This window comes from Gobio gobio (genome assembly GCF_949357685.1).
Source record: "Gobio gobio genome assembly, chromosome: 2".
NCBI lineage: Eukaryota > Metazoa > Chordata > Actinopteri > Cypriniformes > Gobionidae > Gobio > Gobio gobio.
This window is the reverse complement of record NC_137098.1, coordinates 48,240,712-48,258,321: the sequence shown is the minus strand read 5'-3', so window position 1 is coordinate 48,258,321 and position 17,610 is coordinate 48,240,712. Positions and strand designations below refer to the sequence as shown.

Here is a 17,610-nt window from a genome sequence, read left to right as displayed (position 1 = left end):
ATCTAATCACGCAAAAAAAAACAAAAAAACATAGATTCTATACACCACAATGTTTTTGTGGCACAAACGAAATCCACGAAATACAACACAATCTGGTAGAAAGAGAGCAGACAAAAACAATAACATTGTTTTCATTCAACAAAGAACTTGATTCAAATTCTTGATAATTTGTGTAATAGAAAGAGACACCACCACCGTGAAAACTGCAAATCATAATGTGCATGCATGCTACTGTGAGATATGAAGGGGAAAAAAGCAATTAGATACTGCAAACTGAGTAAGATGTGCCTTCCTGAGGACATGCCCTCAACAACTGGTTCTTTCATATCAACCTAATTATGATTCTGAAATGCTAATTAGAACAATGCAGCCCAGATAGGATAAGTCAAGAGTGGTGCAGGGGACAAATTATACAACATTTTAGAATTGAATTCTGAATAGTTGGCGTTTGACAGGCATGTAGTATGTGTGGCCAAATAATAAGCAGTGAAATATAGCTGAGAGGCAACCGCTGACCTACACAAAGGTGAGCTCTGTAATGAAGGTATATGTGTGTGAGTGTCTCATATATCTGGTCTCTTGATGTGTGGCTGCCAGGAGCCAAACGCAGTCAGCAGTCTCTCAAAAGAGAGAGGCCATATTACACTAATAAGCATTTCATCACTAACCAAACTCCACTGTCCTGATCAATCAATTACAGAGGACGATCCCAAGTGGGACAGGGGAGGAAAGGACAGGAGAGGATTGTCTCTGTTTGCAATGTACACCCGCCATGTTTGAATGAATCCTGTGTAACAGACGGGTGTGTGCGTTTGCACACGTGTGCTCATATCCTGTCTGACGAGAGCAGGAGCAGCTGGGAACCGATGATGGAATCGGCCTGTTGCCATGGAGACCACAGCATCACACAGAATTCCAAGGACAATGGAATGTCACAATCTGAGGCTGATATTCCCAGTCATACCACAAACATGACCTCACACAACTAGTACCATGAATGATGAACAACATCAAATGCACTGTTCCGAGAGTAAATGCTTCATGTTGTCAAATCCCGTGTGTATAGAACTTATACACAGATCCCTTACTATTTCGAATGCATAAACTTCTTTTCCTGGAAAAAGAGGATATATATCTTGTTCCAGTGTTTAAGAATTCTGCCTCAACTGAGCTCTGAATATAAACAAACACAAAATCCTTCAGTGACTTGCACATGTTGAGTTCAGTCATGATAAACTGTCCCACCAAAATGAGTTTCAGACACATGAACACATAACACATAACATATTTTTTAAGCATTTAGCCCAAAATGCATGTCAATTGTGTTGACCTCTTTGTCAAAAAGAACTTCAAAATATCCACATTGACTGTTTATAGCCAGAGCAGCTGTAACACCAAAGTATTAGGCCTACATATTTTAGCTACTGCAATCTTTCAGCAACTGTTGTTGATTATGAACATCTGTGAATAGTTCAGCCCAGGAGGAAACTCATTAATAAAAACATGCCTAACACTTCCATTGCACCTGAGACATTTTCAGTGCTCTGGCTTTTCAAGCTCCTCTGTATGGACAAAAAAAACAAACAACCAAAAAACACTGTTCTTCTTGGCAACTTAGCATCTCAGCCAATGGTTTTGCTATGATAATATAATAATAATAAGATGACTCATTATAACAATCCCAAACTTTGCTTTTAATTAGTCAATGCATAGGCTACAACTCAATAAAATGGCACGTTCTAATCGATCCATTTGCTGCCTTAGACAAGTGGTGGAAACAAATCATCTCTAAAGGCATCAAGAAGACCGTATATTGAAACAATCTAAACAGCACGATAATGTGACTTGTGGTAGACTATGTTTGGCCAAACAAGAAGCAGAACAGCTACTGAATCGCCACCAGTGTTGCACGCAGGCTACAACAATCTTTCAGCAGCTGTTGTCGTGGATAGTTCGCCCCGAGAGGCAATTTAATGTATGAAACCTTTCTACTAGTGCCTCTTCCCAGTTCCCGCTGAATGTGACTCAGGTCTCTCGGGCTGGCGGCAGGCACTGCGTGACAGGTGACCCGCTGCTCTCTAAAGGAAAAAAGACGGGTCACCGAAACTAGCGCTGATTCATTCATCAAGGAAATTTCGTAACACGTTAATTAGCCATTACGCATTGCAGCCCTTGTGCAGTGTCCAGATTTGTACAGATGCTCGCGGATTTTCCCGCTTGAATGCGCAGCATCAGCAGCGCGAGCATAAGACACGTGTGTCGGTGATGGGGATCACCCTGTTGTGATGATGAAAACATGTTAATATACTGACCTGAACCGTGCAAGAATATTCCGAGTCGTCCAGCAGTCGCACCGTACAGTTGAATTCCCTGTCAAGAGTCCGATCGCTGCCACTCATCAGTCGGCTCAACATATTGGCCAGTCAGTACAGACGCACGAGCGTTTAGGACGAGCGCAACATGTCACTCACTGCAGACATGCCAGACAGACCCTTCTCGGTGATCAGAAGCCCTTTTGAGTCATTGCTCCCCATCTTTATCCTTCGAACTGGACGGTGTGGTCTCCTCTGCCGTTGGTGGTTCTATGCCAACGTTGGAGGTAGTCCAATGCACTGAATAGACTCAGGCACAACAGCCCATCCATATTCATGCATTATTTCAAGGGAGGGCTGAGGCGAAATGTATTCATAAACTGGAAGCCAGTGAGAGTCAATGTTCATAACTGTTGGTGTGTAGATAAAGAAAGATTTCTCGTCTGGACCCTGGAGGATCATTAACATTTATTAAAAATCTGGGTTTCTGACCAGCAAAATGTACTTTACATTATTGTTTAGATCTACAGTTAAGACGGTCTTGCTTGTGCCAAAATAAGTATTACCTGTTCAAATTCACATCACATTCTTTTGAAATGTTACAAAATTACTGTTTTCCCCATAACAAATACAGAAATATAATAAATATAAACATATCCCCTGGTGGTGAAAGACTAATTTTTTGGCATCTTCTTAAATATCACTTTGACATGTCCGTGATGAGGCCTATATGATATTAAGACGACTCATAAAATCAATCCCAAACTTTGCTTTTAATTATTCAATTTACATAAGGCAGGAATATAAACAACTCGATTTAAGGTATTAATGACATAATAGATCAATGAAACCACAAATCAATTCAACTTCCTGTGCCGAGATATGAAAAACAGAGATAGGCTACCTTTACAATTATTTCAGGAATATGAAATATGTCTCGTCTATAAAATAGCTTTTGAATTGCACGTTAAGTTGATGTTTCAGTTAGAGTGATACATGATGCAAGCCCTTAAAACCAGCAATTGTGTGCATGCAGTTGGCACTTGACGGGATTTATAATTAAAGGGGTCATGAACTGCATTTCACAAGTTCACACTTACAAATAAGTCTGATAGAATAAATGGTATGCGTATTTAAAGTGCTGTCCAAAGAGAGGGCTATACGAGCTCTGTATTGGCCCGAACCCAGAGTACTCCCCCCATATCACTGGCTGTGGTAGGAAAAAGCAAAGAGTGAGGAGTAGGGGTGGTGGAGGGATGCTGAAAACTGTCGAGAAATGTAGGTGAGTCAACTGTATTTATATATATATATATATATATATATATATATATATATATATATATATATATACATACTTCCTCTCATGCTGATCGGATAGATGTGGCAATTGCTGATGACAAGTTGATTGGATAGATTATTTGAACGTGCTCCTTCTGAACTTTGAAATGAAACATCACTTTTTTTTTGTTATTTTATAATGTTTCCTGATGTGCACATATAGTGTAAGTATGATTTTTATATCAAAAATTGGCATCATTTAGAAATAAAATGCCATATGAATTCCTTGAACGCTCTGTTGAAATGGGGCGTCATGCTACTAAGAGAAACAACGTGAAGTTGACCGTTTAATCACTGGCTTGATTTAGAAATTCATTAACAGCAATAAACGATTTTGAGACAAAGAACGTCAAACTGTACATGAATTGTAACATATCAGAAATCACTGATCACAGATCAGGCATTAGAATTACATTACTGTCAGGTGACTCGGGTCTTACAGTAAAAGTCCTCACCGAAATTGCTAATGATTTCCCAAAGAATCCACAGTGTAACAAACAAATAAAAGACATTCACAAAGTTAAAAATAAATTACCACTTTCCTAACATTAAGATCCTTTGGAAGAAAATTGTACTTTTTAGTTGTGATCCTGTTTCTCTCTTCTCATCTCACTAATGGACCAGTGGGCAGGGCCAAAGATGCAATGATGTAGGTATTTTGTCACCCAACTTCCTCATAATGTGACAATCTAAAACCTTTTAATAAGGCTGTTTTTGGACTAATGAGGAAGTTGAGTTCTAAAACTTACAGGATGTTTTTATAGTACAATAACCACTTACACGTCAAAAGATCAAGGACATTTTGATTTCTCAATTCATGACCTCTTTAAGGGATGAAGGGAAAAATATTAACTTTAATAAGCATTTCATACTTTTCCAGATATATCTATACATATAAATAAATCACCTGCATGTATTTTTCCCTTTTGAATGTGGGCTAAACAAAGAAGGGTTTTGCTAAATAGAAAAACAGAGGTTCAACACAGCAACATAATCATCCATTATCGTATATCATTATAATTACCAAACAAAAACTACCAAAACTATTCTTTGTTTTCTATATAAAGTATGTTAAGACATATGCATTTAAAGTCGACAAAGGCATACTTCAAGTGGACAAAAGTACAACTTTACAAACCAAACAACACTGGTACAAACCAAAAACAGAAAGAAGTGGCATAATAAAGGTGCAACAGGTCAATTTCCATTACTGCAACAGTGAGCAATGCACATAGAGGCCAATTTGAATATATAACAAGTTAATGTACTCCTTGCAGCTTTTAGTACATTACTCTGTAATTAAGGCATTTTGTTTGACATGGAGGTCCTTTTTATTGGTTGTAAGTAACAGTCAAAACTTGTTTTAAGGGGATCAGCTGATTATCTTCGAGGAGAGAAGATGACAAACTAAAGATCTAGGTCTATGTGCTGGTGGCAACACTGGCTTTCTTGTCATTGAAGAAACTCTTAAGCATAAGCACCTGGCCAATACAGACCACAAACAGGATGATGGTCTCCCCGATTGACCAAATGTGCACACGGTCATTCAGATCTTCAGCCCTGAGTCGGTCCTGAGCCTCTCGAAGACGATACCAGGTCTGAGAGTCGGATACCACTTTCAGGATCTCATGGATAGACAAGCAGGCCGACTCCATCTGCATGATTTATTCAGAGGTTCATATCAAATGCATATATGCAGAGAGCATGCAGAATGTGAGTGCATGGTGCTTGTGTTTCTCACCTGTGTGAGAGCTGTCGCTCTGTTCATGTCAGGCAATAATCTGTCATCATCTCCCGTTCGGAAGTCCAGGTAAACGGTTTTGTGAGAGAAGGTGGAGAACTCGTTGCTAAAGCAGACTCTGTACACTCCCTTCATGGTTGTTGTATGGGAAAAGCTGTCATATTGCTTTTTTCGTTCCTGATAGAGCATGTTATTCATTGGATCTGTCACAAAACAGTCAACATCATAGTTCCCTCCAGCAATAACCTGTATGAAAAGGAAAGCATTAATACTGGAATTTGGGAATATGGAATACATTGTATCTTCAATTGTTTAACGATGTTTGACAGTGTTGTATTTTGGAGCCGGAAATATCTGTTGGTGCTCCAAAAAAACTGGTAAATAATCAACAAACGTGGACTAGCAAAAGACAAATAATCAACCAACATTGCAAATAATCAACCAACATTGCAAAACACACAAAAAAGTAAATTACCTGAAAGTCTATATCAAACTTGACTCCTTGCTCTAGGTCTTCGTGAAAGCATTGTTTCTCATTATCGGGCAATTCAAAAGTTAATTCGGTGGCATTTATAAAGGCTATGTACACAGCCAAAATTAAAAGACAAATGTGTCTCATGATGTTTAAGTTGGAAGAAAACTTAAATTATTCTTTACAAAGCCTCCTCTATTGAGTTAAAGCTGGTTTGGTGAACGCACTCTGCTACTTGACAGCTTGAAGCCGACACACCACTGACGTGGCACGAAGACGGAGAACTTCCGGGTTATTGGGCGTTTTATTTTTCAAAATAAATATAGGTGAGTCGTTGATTTGTCCAGAGGGAACAGCTAGTCTAGTCGTTTTTTTTATTATCTAAAAAAATAAAGACAATTTATGCAATCATGTGAAATAATAAACAAAAGTAGCGTCATGTAATTAGATAATTATAAATAATCTACAATTTTGGCAAAACATTATATAGCTACTGGGCGGCACGATTTGGGGAAAATATCTAATTGCGATTATTCTGGTTAAAATTGCGATTGCGATTTAAAATGCGATTATTATTTTATAAAAAAAATTACAAATGAAAAGTGTGTATATAACATTTTATGTTAATATATTAATATGGCTAATAATATTGCTAAATAAAAATAAGAAATATTACTATTACAATAACATTTTCATTATTAAAAAATTAAAATAGCATGCCATTTAAGAATAAATATAACAGTATAATAATTATTATAATTATTATTATTATTATTATTATTATTATTATATTTTACAGAAAACTTCTACTACAGACAGCCTATGACTAAAAATCATTAGAAAGGTCTAAGGATTTATTGCAAAATATATGTATTATTATAAAAATCTGTGCTTTTTAAAGTCTATGTCTTTCATATGAAATATGAGCCTCTTATGCATTCACTGTGTGGATTAAAACTCCTGTACATTGAAGAAAAACGTATGGGTTGGTTGGCATATCAATTTATTTAGAAGTATTATTTTTTTCTTATTTTCTACCCAAAAGTTTAATTCATACTGGAAGCCAGAGGGCGCCCTCGAGCAGAAACTCCACATTTTCCTCAGAAAAGTAATCGTTCGTTTTCAGGAAATCCCATGTGAAGCTCGCGCTGTTGGCTGAATGAAACGGAGATATAAACGCTTTGACTGATTAAACATGAAGATAATACTTCTGCGACAAGATATGGTGTATTTGGCTTCTTCAAGCCTTCTCGAGTATTTTCATAATAATAAAGTATGCAGTGCTGATTGACATTCTGTGATAAGAAGCCACATCAGCTTGACTGACGATATGAAGTGAGTAAAAATTAAACGTAAATGTAATTAAACGTTGTATTTTGTTGGACAACAGGTTTATGAACGCTTCACATAACTAGTTTGTGAAGATGTTTGACACGTGTTGCTTTTTTTCAAACGCACGTTATAAGCGACTCAAACTCCCAGTGCTTTCAGAGATTGAGCAGTGTTTACTGATCGCAGAGCCGCTCTTCACTGATACACTGGCCATTTATTTATTTCAATAAAATCGCGGCCTTTACGCTTTCATAAGCGCACATAAGCCAAATCGCGATTGCGGTTCGATTTCGATTAATAGCCCTTCTATAGTTGGGCTCTTTTATTTTCAATTGACTGACTGTAGTTACTAAGAAAGCAATAATATAGTTCTTACCATACCTCATGGTTTTTATCCTATTACTTTGGACAAAGCAAAGCTGTTTCCAACCAGTTGGTGTACTTTATAGTTAAAAGTTGTCATGCTCTGATAGCTCTATGGAGTGTGTCAGGAACTGGGGTAGGAAATGCATATATAAGAAGAAACAATTTAACAAAAACTGGAATAGGCTATATCTTTGAAGATATATTAGCCTATTTTAATTTCAAAAAGTAGAAGTCTTAAAATAAATATTTGTATTCATATTTTGTTTTTCACTATGAGTTCTGAAAATATTCTTTGTTTAATGCTGTATAGCAATCAACAGCAAACTTGCATGATGCTTACGAGTATTATGATCCTTATTTCTTCGAAAAATTTGATTTTCCGCACAGCCTTCAAAATGTTGACCTTTCTAATCATTGTTATTTTTTCATTGGTTAGGGAAAACAAATAGGATGGAGCCTTAAACTTTGGCATGTAGCACAAGGTTATGTACACAAATATGTGCTCATCCATGTTTCAGGTCCTCGTCTGAATAGAAAGTTATCATTAAATACACGCACAAACACTATTCTAACGATTAAAATGACCAGAGAAAAGTGGCACTGACCAAATCTCTGAGCTACTATGTTGGAACTGGCTGGACAGTTTTCTGAGTGTTTACTAAAGCAAAGGTTTTAAAAAAAATGGTATGCCAAGGACCTGCAAATATGATACATTTATAATATATAAAGGTAGTTATATATTTTCATGTATAAAAGCCTTTTTTTTTACCTGTGTGAATATTTACTTTGATTAAGTTGACTATCTTTTTTCTACCCACCAGTCTATCTGATCAGGCAGGGGCACCCCTGTCAATTTAAGTGTATTTTTTTTGCACGTTTTATCGTCCACCAGGCTTAGATCAGACTGTAAGCCAGCACCACTAATTATTTAAAATGTATTATGAAACTCTTGATTATTGTTGTTTCTGTGTATGCCAAAGCCTCATTTTACAAACAACAAACGGACTCTTATTTTGAAATTTGAGACTGCCGCACGTGAGCCCGCTGTGTTTACTAGACTCTGGAGTTCTCTTTTCCTGTGTAGTGTGTGGAGGCGGTGACCTGTCTGTCTGCGGACACTTTCGATGCTGAAGGAGCTGGACTGCTTATATCGTAGTTGAAGGTGAATCTACCAGGTGTAATGATGCAGGAATACACAAAGACAGCGAAGGAGTTTATGGAAGAACACCCTACAGTCACAGCTGTCCTGATTACGGGTAGGCAAAAGTTACATCGATAAAACAATGGCTTTCCAGAATAATCAGGGTTCCCAGGGCAACAAAAAACATGTACATTTGAGACACTTTTAAAACTGAGCGTTACATTTGTATAAAATTCCAGTAATCACGAATGGTTTTTGCAAGTTATGTAAAAGGTAAAAGAAAAAAAGACATTAGATTTAATTAATTGAAAGAAAACTCTGTTATACTTGAAATAATGACACATCTAAGGTTTTTTCTTATTTTTTATATATTATCTTATTGATATATCTATAAGCCTTTTGCATGTGTATTGGATAACCTTTGCCTGTCCTTATCAAATGTACCGACGTTATGAGAGTAGGTTAGAGGGGAGATAATGATGGTGCAGTAAAAAAAAACAAAAAATATGCTGATGTTACAGTAATGTTTCACCTGTACCGGTAGGTGTCGGTCTGTTTGCCCTGCGGAGATGGCTGGCTGGTGGAGTCTGCCGCAGCAAAGTGCGCTTGGACGGCAAAACTGTCCTGATAACGGGAGCCAACACTGGCATCGGTAAAGAGACTGCGGTGGACATTGCTCAGAGAGGTCAGATCATTTTGATGGAGCTCTTAAGATGTTATTTTAAAGTATTAGTTGAACCGGCATCATATGATAGGTCTATATAGTAGCAAGTCTATTTTGTGATATTATATCAGTAAGAATTTTCAAGATTATAACAAAAATAATAACATTTTAAATCAGGTTGAAAACTAGGGTTATTTCTTATCACTATCAGATTTAAAAACAAGTTCAAAATATGTGATATAAAAAAAAAAAATTATTGACAACCTTAAAACAGTCATAAGAGTCTAAAGAGGTCCACTCTGGGATATTTTTGCGTGTGTGTGTGTGTGTGTGTGTGTGTGTGTGTGTGTGTGTGTGTGTGTGTGTGAGAGAGAGAGAGAGAGAGAGAGAGAGATTTGGCAGTATGGAAGCAGAATAGTCTCGTTAATAACTCACGCAAAAAACACGATGCACACATGTGTAGCCAATTTCACATGCATGAAACCAAATTCACGTGCACAAAATAAAATTATGCAAATGCAAAACACAATTCGTAGATTTACAACTGTGCACAAAAACTTTCAAATGTTTAAAATGTACAAGTTCATCCTTGACCGTGAATGTGCAAATTGTCATACGTGTGTGAATTGCCTTGGATTTGTGTGTGTGTATTTTTGAGGCTTTCCTGGCAGCGCTCTCCTCCCACCCGAATCAGTCCTACTCTTTAGCCAATCAGATTTAAGCTTATCAATCTGCCAATCATAATCGCGTGCTTACGACAACAGAGGTATGTGCAGTTTGATCCGTTCATTTCTGTGTTTACTGAAACTAAGAAGTTAGATATCAGTTGTAGCGATTGTTTATTAACTGCTGTGTGAAAATAAACATTTATTTGAAGTATTGATGGATTCTTATGTTTACTTCATAAATAATTATTCATGTGCATGCCATACAATGTTAGGATTTTAGATTCATAATCTCCATAGAAAGCATAACAATGGTTTGAATTAGTAGACCGATATATCGGCCGGCGATATTTGCGATTTTTAAGTGTATCGGCATCGGCCGATATAAGGCTGCTGCGTTCGGCGATATTTTTTTCCCTGCATTATTTACAGACAGCCGTCCACAGGGCAGCTCTCACCGTCTTCAAACTGTCTTGCTCTCCCTCGCGCATATTAATCAGAATCAATTGAGAATTAAAGGTCCCGTTTTTCGTGTTTTTTTGAAGCTTTGATTGTGTTTACAGTGTGCAATATAACGTGTTCATGTTTCGCGTGTAAAAAAACACAGTATTTTTCACACAATTTACTTATCTGTATACTGCTGTTTTCACTGTCCTCAAAACGGCTTGAAAGATTTCCCTGTTCTATGAAGTCCCTCCTTCAGAAACACGTAACGAGTTCTGATTGTGCCAGCGGTTTTCCGTGTTGTGATTCGACAGCAGTTTAGTGCACGCAGAGCGCATGTTACCGTAAAGGTCACGCGTCTCACCATAACGGGGATGCATGATCTCAATGATCTCTAAGTACAGCGTCCCTGGGAAAGCCAAACAAAGGTGACTTGACTCCGGGATGAAAATAACAGCGTCTCGACGACATGGCGACAAACAAACTATACGAACGCAACACTTCCTATTCTCCACGCGGGAGCAGCAAGACCACGCCCCCTTTTTTGCGTGTTCTTGTGGGCGGAGGTTAGTCGACAAACTGCTCTACTGACGTAATTAAAGCAGGATGTACAGGGATGTAGTCCAAACCGGCCGTTCGCTGTAGGCTTTGAAAGGGAACTTCTGTTAAATAAAATATCTCGCTTGGCATTGAACTTTGAGCTTTATAATATTACAGGTATTATAAATGCTCTAACAGCAACATTACACACTAACTAAAGTTTGAAAAATGGGATCACGAAGAACAGGACCTTTAACACGATGGTAAAAGGTAGAAAGACTGAAGTTTCACGTGGAGCATTGGGAGATTTTTTCCTGAATTACCACTGGTGTTGCTCTACAAGAGATTAAGGAAAGTGCACCTGCACTCTAGGTGAAAATGGACCAACCCAGCAATTGGGTTGTTTTAAGCAAACATTTAACCCAACCGCTGGGTCAAAACAACCCAATTGCTGGGTTAGTCCATATTCAACCCAACTTGGGTTATTTTTAACCCAGCATTTTTTAGAGTGTAACCATTAAATGACTAGGTTGTAAACAGTTTTAAAATGAAGTATAGTACAGTCAATGTGCACTTTATTATGCTGCTTGCTTGTTGATACTGTGTGCAATAGTGTAATTATTTTATTTATGCTTAAATATTTATTTTCACCACTGAACACTTTTTTTTTTCTTGTTCTACATCACCTGTTTTTACTATTTTTTTAATATTGTTTTTTTTAGTTCAATAAATGTTCCTTTTTTAAATTGTAAATTTTAAATTGTTATCATCATGATCATTGTGTCATTTTTATGATGTAAATTGAGGGAGCAAAAGCAGTATCGGCTCAAGAAAATCGGCAGCCCGTATCGGTCATCGGCTAAGGCTGATGAAAAAAAAACGGTATCGGCATCGGCACTAAAAAATCCATATCGGTCGATCCCTAGTTTGAATGATGAGAGATGGTGTATATAAATAGACGATTATGAGAAATATTACAGTTTTGGATATTTTTCACGTGGTCTTGTACTATTATTTAATTAGGAAAGAGCAGTAACAGCAGTGTGTTTGTACCTGCATGTCATGTCCACCACACATTCAACTAATGATAAATTATGTAATGAAGTGCATACATTGGAGACCATGTATCTTTCATCTATGCTTTGTTTTAAGCTGCATATATATGCAGTTTTATTGTTTCAGATTTCCTACACAGATGATGTATGAAGTTGCAGAAACAACCAGTACCTTGACATTACCATTCCTACTGTAATTCTTTCAAAACAGTCATGTTGCAAGCCATCCATTTTGACTGCTGTTTCAACAATAGGTTGAAAGTCATGCATTGTTACTGCATTAATGTACACTCAATGAATAAAGCCCTGCTATGCATGATTAAATGCTCTTGTTTTATGTCAGAATTTTCAAAGAAAAAGATTCAAAGGCAATTGCTACAGTTGATGTATACATTTTATTAATTTGAAAGTTTCTGAATCCTTTGGGAATAAAACCTATACGAAATGACTTGGCCATGATTAAAGAGATAGTTCACCCAAAAATGAAAATTCTGTCATTTTTTTACTCACCCTCAAAGAAAAAAGAAATTCATACAGGTTTTGAACAACTTGAGGGTGAGTAAATGATGAACTGACAATCTCAAGTATGAAGGAGCACAACATTTAGTACAGAGGGAAAACATTTTAATATATATATATATATAATGTGTGTGTTTGTGTGTTTCTTCTATAGTTGTGAGATTGGCTGACTAACAGTTTGAAGCTGGGTTATGAGTTCTTCAGTCACGGGGCATTTTACTGGAACCACAATGTCATTGCATGGCTGGTCAGGGATGTTGGTAGTGTTCCAGTCAGAGTCTTCTTTTCTTTTAAAGTAGATAAATGTTTATGGCCAAACGATACATTAAAGTGCTATACATCAGGTGAAAGTTAACAAATGAAATGTGTTCAATCTAGTCATCTCTAGACCCCTCTCTGTCAGAACTTATCAGATTTTGGTGTGATATTTAAAGCAGTCAGCAGCACGTAGTACAAGAGGTGCAGACAGAGGAAGAGCAGGAAGCAGGAGATTAAGTGATGGTAAAATAATTGAATATAGTTTACTGAGTAATCTTAGTTGCATTGTGTTAATTGCATCTCTATGATCAGTATGTCTTTGTCTGATCAGCATAAAAACTGTTTTTTTGCCAGGCAAAGTAAAATTAATGCTTCACAACATTGTCCTGTGACATTGAAAACCTTGAGATGACAATACAGCACAGAATATGAAAGTACATGTGTAGTGAATAGATTAAGAAATTAATACAAAGTATAAAAGCGAATAAAGAAACATTAATTTAGATGTTTGTGACTCCTATCCAGATGTCACGCCAAAGGTGTGTAATCCTGAAAAATACAGGGGAACAATAAGTGTGTAATAATTTAACACTATACTGTTGCACAAATGGCAAAATATCTTAATACAAATATTTGTTCACTATGTAAAAACAAAAATCTCGATGAGGCCAGTGCTGAGTGGGAGCTATTGGCCACCCAGATGATTGTTTTGCAATCATTTGCGTGATTGTAACTGAGAGAGCTGTCCGAGGGGCTCTGTACCTGCAGCTAAAATACAAAAAAACAAGCATCCTTTCCTCTTCATATGGGACATCTGATAATCACAGTTGCTTACATCTGTTAATATTTAATAAACAGTCGCTACAACTGATATCTAACTTCAGTAAACACAGAAATGAACTGATCAACCTGCACATACCTCTGCTTAGCCATGATTTAAACTGTGGTCGAAAGCAGGTGGGCCCGCGCTCACTCGATTATGATTGGCCGATTGATAAGCTTAAATCTGATTGGCTAAAGAGTAGGACTGATCCGGGTGGGAGGAGAGCGCTGCCAGGAAAGTCTCAAAAATAAACACGCACAAATCCAAGGCAATTCACACTCGTATGACGATTTGCACATTCACGTTCAAGGATGAACTTGTACATTTTAAACATTTGAAAGTTTTTGTGCACAGTTGTAAATCTACGAATTGAGTTTTGCATTTGTGAAATGTATTTTATGAATATATAATTTTATTTTGCGCACGTGAATTGTTTTTTGTGCACGTGAATTTGGTTTCATGCATGTGAAAACGGCTACACGTGTGCATCGTGTTTTTTACGTGAGTTATTAACGAGACTATTCTGCTTCCATAATATTGACCTTGATTTAGAGGACAAAAGTTTAAACAAATTGACAGCATTTTTTACTTTTAAGCTCCACAAAAATAAAATTGATAACATGTTTATCATAGCAGATGTGTATTCAAGTCAATTTGTTGGTCCTAATTGAATGTTTAATGTATTTTTTAATAACTTTTTGAATCCAGACACAAAATGAGCATCACTTCAATGACCCTAATAACAGTGCAGATGGAAAATCTGTCCCTGCATTTCACAAACAGGCTGGTTAAATGATTGATGGAGGCTCTATCTTATTTGGTTGATATTTATACTCATTGACATTTAGTACCCTCCTTAATGGTATATGCGATGAGTATGATAAAGGATAATAAATTCACAGGGCGAAGATAAAACTGGTTTAAGCAATCCATCACTTATGAAACTACACTAACATAGCCCAGTTTGTTATTCTGAGGCTAATAACATGCCTTCGTGGTTAGAAACTTCTGTGGTTGATGGTTGGAGAAAATCATTGCATTGTCACGATAGTGACTGTTTATAAATCTCCATTTTTCAGGTGCTAGGGTGATTCTGGCATGCAGAGACATGGGCAGAGCCAATAAAGCAGCGGATGAGATCAGGAAGAGGAGCGGAAATGGCAATGTGGTTGTGAAGATGCTGGATCTGGCTTCCTTGCAGTCTGTCCGAGCTCTAGCCAGAGATGTACAGCAGAATGAGGAGAGATTGGATATTCTCATTAATAATGCCGGTAAGGAATGTCAGACAGATTATAATGCATAAGCACATAGTTTTTCTTTTCTTTTTTTGGCTAAAAATTATTAGGTTTGCTCTGTCAGGAAATTAAACCAATATTTATTTTTTTGTGTATTTATTGTTTTTTTTTTCCTGCCAACAGGGATAATGATGTGCCCACAGTGGCAGACAGAAGATGGCTTTGAGATGCAGTTTGGGGTGAACCACCTGGGCCATTTCCTGCTTACCAACTTACTTCTGGACTTGTTGAAGAAATCAACACCTAGCCGTGTTGTCAATGTGTCTAGCTTGGCCCATGAGAAAGGTGTGGAATCCCATTTATGTCTTTATGTGGTTAGCTGAATTATGCCTAACAAAGCTTGCTCATTTTTATAATTTGGTCTCTAAATTATATAATATATTATATAATTGGACTCCTTGTCCAAATTCCTGACAAGATGCTCAGTTTTGACAAAATGTAAGGTAATTGTATTTTACCAGTGTGCATTGATGGTATTATTTTCCAACATAATCATTTTTATTTCAATGTATTACAGTGTAAATACATGTATGGTAAGACACGGTCATTATTTTGATTCCCAGGCATGTAACTCGTTCAATTTCAAATTATTTTCTGTTGGATAGGCGAGATTTATTTTGATGATATAAACCTGGAGAAAGACTACGATCCACACGTAAGCTATCGACAGAGCAAGCTGGCCAATGTTCTGTTTACCCATGAACTAGCTGTCAGGTTGAAAGGTAAGCTATATATCCCTCTTATTGAATTGAAACATCACAGCGTCAAACTCTCAATCATGCTGCTTTCAAACACTTTCCCTGTATATCATTCAGGCACAGGAGTGACAACTTACTCTTTGCATCCCGGTGTGATCCGTACTGAACTTGGTCGACACTTATTACCCACGCTGGCTCTGTGGAAGAGGCTTTTGCTCTTGCCCTTTTTTTTCTTTGTCAAAACACCATGGCAGGGTTCACAGACGACCATCTATTGTGCAGTGGATGAGAGTCTGCAGAATACCAGTGGCCTGTACTACAGGTCTGTAGCTTTTTAACGGCAATTTAGTACGATTTTGCTCATCAAGTAAAAAACCTTTCTAAAGTTAGTGTTACAACACAAAACAAGGTTGCATGTGTGTAACCTCTCACAAGATATCATAGACTAGCACCAAATTATAGGAAGAAGTTGACAAACTTGAGACAACAAGCTTTGAAGTTTTACAATGGATGTCTTCATCATTTTAATAAGGTCAAAATTGAAAACAACAAACTTTTTTCCATACTGTTTTAAATTGTGTTGTCTGAGCATTGTCGTTCAATTATGATCATTTCATGCTGTTGTTAATTGCTCTCTTTTGGTCATTTTGCAGTGATTGTGCACCCAAAGAGGCGGCTCCTCAGGGTAGGGATGATGCTGCAGCCCGCAGACTGTGGGATCTCAGTACTTCCATGGTGGGTCTGGCTTGAGACAACACCTTGCCCGATGAAAATCACTCTCTTCATTTAAAAACCGTGTGTTGCCTTTTCCTGCCTAGATTTTATATTCCAAATTTTCAGACTATTAAATCTGCTTAGTTTACATAAAGAACAGAGAGGATGTAGGAAAGTCGTCCTGTTTCAATGTACAGGATGACACCTATGCAATAAAATAAACTACAAAATGAAGTGTAAATTGAAGTTCGTTTAAATTTGTGAGATCTTAATGCTATTAGCCATATTGCGCATAGCTATACAAATTAGACATTTGATATACCTTATAAATGCAAATTTCATTGCCAGTGCTTGTGTAATTTGTTACCATGTTTCACAATAAAAGTCTACGCATTACATGAATGTAGGTAACATTTTGACAAAGCCTATTTTTCAGGGATGAAAGACATTATATGAATTGTAAATTAAAGGTAAAGAGCATTTCATATAGTAAAAGCCGTAGCATGACACGAGAGGCATTTGGAAAAATGGGAATATTTAATACTTTTCCCCTTACATAATTCGTTTATCTGAATGTTTTTGCTCACAGATTTATTTTTAATGCGATTTATTTCAAACTTGAAACTTTTTTGGTATTGTATTCTTTAAGCCGTGAGCATTATTGTCATCAAAAGATAATAAAGTCTGTATTAAGAAAAGTAACACATACTCTACCAATTTGCAAAGACAATGAATCTAATCTACTGCTAATTTATTATTATAAAGATAAATGTGATTGAGAAGTGTCCTATGTTTGGTAAAGCCGAACACAAAAAGACACTAAAAATACACCAACTCATGTGCTGCTCGAGAGTTTACACTGAGACATATACATACCCCTACATTTCAGTTTTAGTATAGTAAAATTAAAAATATTAGTATTCATTGGGACCATAATTTAGATGTACAAAACTCAAACATGATGGTTAAATGTATGAAGTATGACACAAAAAGAAATGACATGCAATTATGAGCAAAGTAAATCATATATTAGTTAGAAAAGGTTTTAAAATAATAGTTATTCAGTCATTGACATTCACAAATTTGCACATATCACCAACGCACCCTGACCTGAGCGCCCAGTAGACACAAAGCTGTATGTGTCAGCCACATGCCCTTATCAGTTCTCCGTCCAACAGATTCACCATCTTTAGCTGGGCTGGAAAAGTGATAAGGAGATGTGAGCGACCATTT

At 36.9% G+C, this 17,610-nt stretch overlaps 3 protein-coding genes across 4 annotated transcripts in view; 1 reads left to right on the top strand and 2 right to left on the bottom strand.

The window, feature by feature from the left end:
- frmd5b (FERM domain containing 5b) overlaps positions 1-2,414 on the bottom strand; it is a gene marked incomplete at its 5' end in the record, with an annotated part of 31,590 nt that extends 29,176 nt beyond the window's left edge. Inside the window, one exon of the mRNA XM_079845855.1 lies at positions 2,313-2,414. Within this exon, the coding sequence (XP_079701981.1) occupies positions 2,313-2,414 (102 nt within the window). The remainder of the gene's footprint in view (positions 1-2,312) is intronic.
- LOC307143991 (retinol dehydrogenase 11) overlaps positions 1-16,773 on the top strand; it is a 51,131-nt gene extending 34,358 nt beyond the window's left edge. The window contains exons 3-9 of one of the 2 annotated variants that reach the window (XM_079845901.1): positions 8,646-8,817; positions 9,247-9,387; positions 14,750-14,941; positions 15,089-15,250; positions 15,571-15,687; positions 15,781-15,985; positions 16,317-16,773. In XM_079845901.1, coding sequence (XP_079702027.1) covers positions 8,742-8,817; positions 9,247-9,387; positions 14,750-14,941; positions 15,089-15,250; positions 15,571-15,687; positions 15,781-15,985; positions 16,317-16,413 — 990 coding nt within the window. In that variant the 5' untranslated portion in view covers positions 8,646-8,741 and the 3' untranslated portion in view covers positions 16,414-16,773. Of the gene's footprint in view, positions 1-8,564; positions 8,818-9,246; positions 9,388-14,749; positions 14,942-15,088; positions 15,251-15,570; positions 15,688-15,780; positions 15,986-16,316 lie in introns of those variants that run through there. The other variant, XM_079845900.1, reaches the window with a different exon arrangement.
- On the bottom strand, positions 4,485-6,135 carry tmed3 (transmembrane p24 trafficking protein 3). The gene is made up of 3 exons (XM_079837063.1): positions 5,867-6,135; positions 5,392-5,637; positions 4,485-5,305 (listed from the first exon to the last, which is right to left on the bottom strand). Exons 1-3 carry the CDS (start codon positions 6,008-6,010, stop codon positions 5,072-5,074), a joined length of 624 nt encoding a protein of 207 aa, XP_079693189.1. The 5' UTR covers positions 6,011-6,135; the 3' UTR covers positions 4,485-5,071.
- Positions 16,774-17,610: the final 837 nt, after the last annotated feature.

What these genes read in the sequence shown, in the direction of transcription:
- tmed3 (XM_079837063.1), bottom strand. Translation starts at nt 6,010, where the DNA reads ATGAGACACATTTGTCTTTTAATTTTGGCTGTGTACATAGCCTTTATA. An exon ending in AGTTTGATATAGACTTTCAG is followed by an intron (nt 5,638 to 5,866) that starts GTAATTTACTTT and finishes CTTTTCATACAG; the next exon opens with GTTATTGCTGGAGGGAACTA. An exon ending in GAGCGACAGCTCTCACACAG is followed by an intron (nt 5,306 to 5,391) that starts GTGAGAAACACA and finishes TAAATCATGCAG; the next exon opens with ATGGAGTCGGCCTGCTTGTC.